The sequence below is a fragment of the Pediculus humanus genome, genomic scaffold (assembly GCF_000006295.1).
Source record: "Pediculus humanus corporis 1103172107677 genomic scaffold, whole genome shotgun sequence".
Taxonomy (NCBI): domain Eukaryota; kingdom Metazoa; phylum Arthropoda; class Insecta; order Psocodea; family Pediculidae; genus Pediculus; species Pediculus humanus.
In genome coordinates, this window is record NW_002987286.1 from 326,439 (window position 1) to 332,677 (window position 6,239).

At 28.0% G+C, this 6,239-nt stretch overlaps 1 protein-coding gene across 1 annotated transcript; it reads right to left on the minus strand.

Moving 5' to 3' along the window:
• Positions 1 to 3,911: 3,911 nt before the first annotated feature.
• On the minus strand, positions 3,912 to 5,439 carry Phum_PHUM294460 (suppressor protein SRP40, putative; the record flags this gene model as incomplete). The annotated part of the gene is made up of 4 exons (XM_002427059.1): positions 3,912 to 4,510; positions 4,806 to 5,054; positions 5,173 to 5,334; positions 5,427 to 5,439. The coding sequence occupies 4 exons, from the start codon at positions 5,437 to 5,439 to the stop codon at positions 3,912 to 3,914; spliced, it is 1,023 nt and encodes a 340-aa protein (XP_002427104.1).
• Between the last annotated feature and the right edge of the window lie 800 nt (positions 5,440 to 6,239).

Genomic DNA, 6,239 nt, shown 5'->3' on the forward strand with positions numbered 1-6,239 from the left:
AAATTATTATTGTTATTTTCTTGAACTTAAGCGGAAACCTCGCCCTAAATATTATTATTATCATTATTATTATTATTATTATTATTATTATTATTATTATTATTATTATTATTATTAGGTAAAGTTTTTAGTTTCGGTTCGGGTGAAATCCAGGAATCCCCGCCTTTGACTTTTCATTAAACAAACACCTCGACATTTTTTTTTTTTTTTTAATTTCTATTCGAGAAAAGAAAGAAAGAAAGAAAGAGAAAATTTTCTGGTCTGTCACTCAAAAAAAAAAAAAAAAAACAAACAAAACGAAAATAATAATGATGATAGTAATAATAATAATAATAATAAACCTAAAACGGTTTTTCGACCTAAAAAAATTTTTTTTTTGGTTAAAAAAAAAGTCGAAAAAAAAATTGTTTGCGTTTGTTGGTTTTTTAATTCGAAATTTTTTTTTTCGACTACTACTAAGGGAAATCCATAACAAACATGATTGGATGAAAACAAACAATAACAAACGAAAACAAACGAAAAAAAATCGTGAATTTTTCTTTCTAACAATCGAAACTATTTATTAACAATAAATCATTTCAGTTAATTAATTGATTTCAAGGATCTTCCACCACCACCACCACCACCACCGCCACCAACACCACCATCATCATCATTGTTATCATCATCATCATCATTACTATTATTATTATTTTCTTTTTAAACTCCGCGAGTATGAGCTCTAACAAACAAACAAACATTAGTAATTAAAATTGCATTAGAGTTGAGTTAAAAAAAAAAAAAAAAAAAAAAAAAGAATTGAATTAATTTTTCATTCTTTCTTTCTTTCCATTTTCACTTCTTCGCTTATGAATACAATCGAATAATAATAATAATAATGATAATAATAATGATAGTAACAACAGTTTCAGTATCAATTTGATAAATGAAAACAAAACAAAACAAAAAAAAAAAGAGTGAAAATTAATTGTTTTTTTTCTCGTTTTTTAAACGAGTTAATGTCAATAATTGAATTACATTAAAAAGAGAAAGAAAGAGAGAGAGAGAGAGAGAGAGAGAAAACAAAATTTTAAATGGTCGCATTTCTCCCGCCAAAAAAAAAAAACTTTCATTAATAATAATAATCAATAGAGATAACTTTAGACCAAATCTATTAATTACGATGGACGCGTGTGTGTGTTTATTAAAAATTATAAAAAAGGGGGGAGGGGTGTGGAGGGGGGGAGTAAATTTATTTTACTTAAATTAAAACTAACCCGTGAGAAAAAAAAAAAAAAACTTTCGCATCATCATTAAAAAAAAAAAAAATTCATTTATGTGACAGACGAGTTTAATTTATTCGTCGTTCGTACACACACACACACACGTGTAGCACGTAATTATGTGCGTGTAAGAAAAAAAAGTTTTCTTACAACCGTAAACGTTGCAAAGGATTCACACACACACACACGTATTTATATTAATCATCTATCTATCTATCTCTCTCTCTCTCTCTCGCATTTTTCGGCAACATTAATAACATTCACGAGTAGGAGGAGAGAGAGAGAGAGAGAGTAACAGTAATAAACAACAAAAAAAAAAATTTTGAATATATATTAATAATTCGAATTGGACAAGATTCAGGTAGTATAGGTAGTAACAACATAAGAACAACAACAACAACAACAACAAACAACAACAATAATAATAATGATAATAATTTAAAATAAATTACTCTCAGGTGAATAAATTGAACTTCACGGTGGCCGTTACACAACTTTTTTTTTTTTTTTCTTGATTAATCTTACAGGATTTTTTTTTTTTTAGGGAGAGAAGTAAAAATTGAATGGGGGGAGAAAGAAAGAGAGAGAAAGAGAGAGAGAGAGTTTGGAAAAAACATATATACACTTACATACGCAACAGATACAAACATAGACGATTTTGTTTCGAAACATTTTTTTTAACGCTAAAAATTTCCTTTTATCTAATTTTTTTTTCTTCCTTTTTTTGTTTCCTTTTATTTTTAATGACATTTTAATGTGTTTCGAAACATTTTTTTTTGTTTTCGGAATGTTTTCGATAAGACATTTTAAAACTCATGTTTTTTAATAATAAAAAAAACTTTAGTTGAAATTTTCATTCATAAAAAAAATTTTTTTTTTTATTCCTTTTAAACATTCGAATAGTTAAAACAAACAAACAAAAAAATTACTTTAAGAAAAGCATCTCTCAGCCTCTCTCTCTCTCTCTCTCTTCGTTCTTCTTCCTATTTTGTCTTCTTCTTATACCACACTCGAAACACCAATAATAATAATAATAATAAAAGGTAAAGAAAAAAAATATTACGAACGAAAAACTAAATTGTAATAAAAGTTTCCAAATATAATCCTAAACATTATTATTATTATTATTATTCACCGAAATAAATAAAGTAAAAAAATTAAAAAACTAAAAAATCCCGCTTAAAAAACCAAAACAAAAACAAAACGCACGCGCTCACGCACACGCATTAAAAAATAAAAAAAAAAATAAAAATGAATGTTGTTACACACTCGGAATCACAATGCCAACTGGCATGGAATGAACGCTAGCAACAAACAAAAAAAAAAAAAACTAAAAAAATGTTTACACAAAAGCTAAGTAGGTGGAATTATTTCGTATCTTTGTAATAGAATCATTCCTTTTTTGGTATAAAAATTTTTCGAATCCGTTCGGATCGTTAAAAAAGTTAAAAAGTAAGTTCATTCAACGAATCCACCAAATTTCCTTTTATTTTTTTCTTTAAAAAAAAAAAAAAATTAAAATAAAACAATCCTGCCAACATTTTACGACAAAAAAAACAAAATTTGGGTCATTAACCATAAACTTTTTTTTTTTTTTCGAAAATCGGCGGTCGAGTTTAATCGAAAAAATATTCAAAAAAAAAAATTTCGTCATTTCCGACATTTCGATATCGTTATCGTATCGATTCTCATTCTTCTTCTTCCTATTTAATAATTAATTAATTAATTAATTTCCGGTGTGCGAACGAATAAAAAAAAAAATTATAACAACGAAAAAATTCATTATTTAATTTTCCTTTCTAATTTTAATAAATAATTTTTTAACGGCGAACATTATTTTATTTATTTTTTTTTTTTTTACGACTTAAATGGTTATTAAAAAAAAAAATTTCACGCACTTCCGGTGTGCGTGTGCGTGCGCAAGCGCGCGCATTTCAATAAATTTTTCTTTTCCGTTTCGTTTCCCTTTTTTTTTTCGCAAATCATCACGCACGATTTTAAAACGAAATTTTTTTTATTATCAATTTTCCATAGAGTAAATAAACGAATTTATCAACAAATGCACAAATTAATTATTATAACATCTTCAAGCGTTTATAAAGAAAAAAAATTCAAGGATGGAATTTGAGTATATCCAAACCCGTTGACGATAGCCGAAAAGAAAGAAAAAGAAAGAAAGAGATAGTGAGAAAGAGAGAGAGAGAGAGGGAGGGAGAAAACTTTTATGAAAACTAATCGAATGTTAAATACGATTTTATTCGTTAAAAAAAAAAAAAAAACACTTGGCAATCATGACTCAAATTCAATTTCATATTAAAAAAAAAAAAATTTAGATCAAAACGTAAAACGTGACTTTAGATGTTATGTAGATCGTGACACGTAAAAAAAAAAAAAAAAAACTCGACAACACTTCCGATTTATTGAATGCGGATGAGGAGAAAAAAGGGGGCAAACAACAAAACAAACGAACAAACAAACAAAAAAGAAATTGTTTTTTTCGAATTTTCTACTTTCGACGAAAAGTTATAACGATAATAAGGAATGATTTACTCTTTACAAAGAAAAACTTTTTCGCGAGGGAAAAGCATGAAAAATGAGAGAGAGTGTGTGAGAGAGAGAGAAAATAAAAAAAAAAAACAAAAAAAAAACTCACCGAATTTGATTGAGATTTTTCGACATTTTTTCATTTTGTGATGAAGTTAAAGAGTCATCGTCACCAATCCCAGTCCCACAGCCGATTTTATTATTATTATTATTAATAATTTTTTCTTCGTGATTTCCGCCGCCTGAAACTCCTGACACTTGTTCGACTTTTTGCAATATGGCAGCCAAATTAGATCCTAAAACGTTGTTGGATTTTTCTTTTTTCTCTTGTTTTTCCGAACGTACCGATGGAAATTTTTTACCAAAAGAAGATTGTTTCAATATGCTTTTCAATTCGGAAACGAGAGCGATGGATTTTTCATTTCCCGCCATAGGATTTTTTATTTTTTTCGAACATTCTTTTTCCGTTTTTTCTTCGTCCGAAGAATAAGATGAAGAAGAAGAAGAAGAACAAGTTCCGCTTCCGTTACTTTTTTCGATTTCCTCTACATTTTTTAATTTTTCTTTTAGATTTTCCGACGGCGACGACGATGACGACGACGCAGACTTTTTTAAAATGCTTTTTAATTGATTTGAATTTTCCGTTGTAGCAGACGATGTTGTTTTCTTTATCTCCGAGAACTGATTAACTTTATCGTCCTTATCTGATTAATCCCAAGTAAAAAAAAAAAAAAAAAAAACATATTAATAATAATAATAATAATTTTTACTTTTGAAATGTTAAGAAAAAAAATAAAAGAAAGGATTAAAAGCGTTACGTTATTTTTTTCCTTTTCATTTTTTTTTTTTTCTTCTGCTTCCACTCTCCCTCTTTTCTTTTATTATTACCATCATTATTATTACCATTATTAATATTATTTTAATAATTAAAAACGATAAAAATAATTCACCATGACTTTTGCCATACGTATATATATATAAATAAAAACATGAACCAACCTCTTCTTTTTATAAAATCTTCTCCAGTTTTAACATTATTATCATTATTATTTTCTTTCGTGTTTGATTGTCTTATATATCTGGCCGTTTCTACTTCTATCGTGGTTACCGGTTGAGTTTGAAATCTAGGACGTCGAGGTTTTACAATCGGTTGTTTGTAATCCGCCGACGACGTCACAGAGGATTCGAACAAACGAAGACGATCCTTGTAACTCAAAGACGAAAGTTCATCCTCGTAATTGCTGCTCCCTGAAAAATCAAAAAAAAAAAAAAAAAAAAAAAAATTTTCACGTTATACTCCGACGATCAATAAATACCCTAATGTTGATGATGATGATGATAATAAATGGTACGTAAACATACTAACCGTCATTTTTAGAATCTTCTCCGTTTGAATCTTTTGATTTTTTTTGCATGGCAAGTTCGACATCGGTTGCAGACACGGGTTGGGTGTGATACCTCGTACCGGAAGATTCAACACGTCTTCTATCTCTACGTTTGCAACAAGCCGAAGTACTACTACTACTTCCTACAACGGAAGAAAGGAAATAAACAATGAAGGAAAAAAAAAAATATTGAAAAATGCGTCACACTTTTTTCTCTAATCATCCATTAATTTACCTTTGTTGCTCATTTTTTTTCCCTCCTCACCGTCTTCGAAATTTAAATTTTCTTCTTCTAATTTTATCGATTCTTTATAATTTTCTTCGGTGATTTTATCAATGGTTTCCACGAGATTTATGTCGGAAAATTTTTTCACACAAGAATTCAATGATGAATTGATATCATCATCATCATCATCATCATCCTCCCCGATTATGTTGTTTTCTCTTTTGTTATTATCGTCGACGATACGAAATTGAGATTCTTGTTGTTTTTGTTTTTGTTCTTTTTGTTCTTGTTGTTGTTGTTCTTCACCACCAACACCAACACCGATGACATCCTCCTCCTCCTCGTCGTCGTCAAACTCGCGATCGTTTTTATTATTTTCCCCAAACAAATTCAAACTTTCTACGATTTCTTCTTCTTCTTTTTTATTATTATTATTACCACTGGAATCCGATAATGATGATGATGTAATATTATAAGACGTCGAATCCGATGTCAAAGGTGAATTTTTATTAACCTTTGATTCTTGATTTTTAGTTAAATAACTGTAAATTACGATCGAGAGAGAGAGAGAGAAGAAAAATATTAATAATAATAATAATAATAATAATAATAAAACACAACGTATATTATTTAATTTTTTAAATTTCTCTTTGACGCGTTATATAAAAATAAAAAAAATTTTCCCGCAGAATCTCGAAAACTAAAAACTAAAAAAAAAAAAAAAAAAAAAATCTTTTCGGACGTTTTTTTTTTTTTAAAAACTCTTGGATCGGTGACAAGAAAAAAAAAAATGTTTTCAGCAAATATCATTATTATTATTAT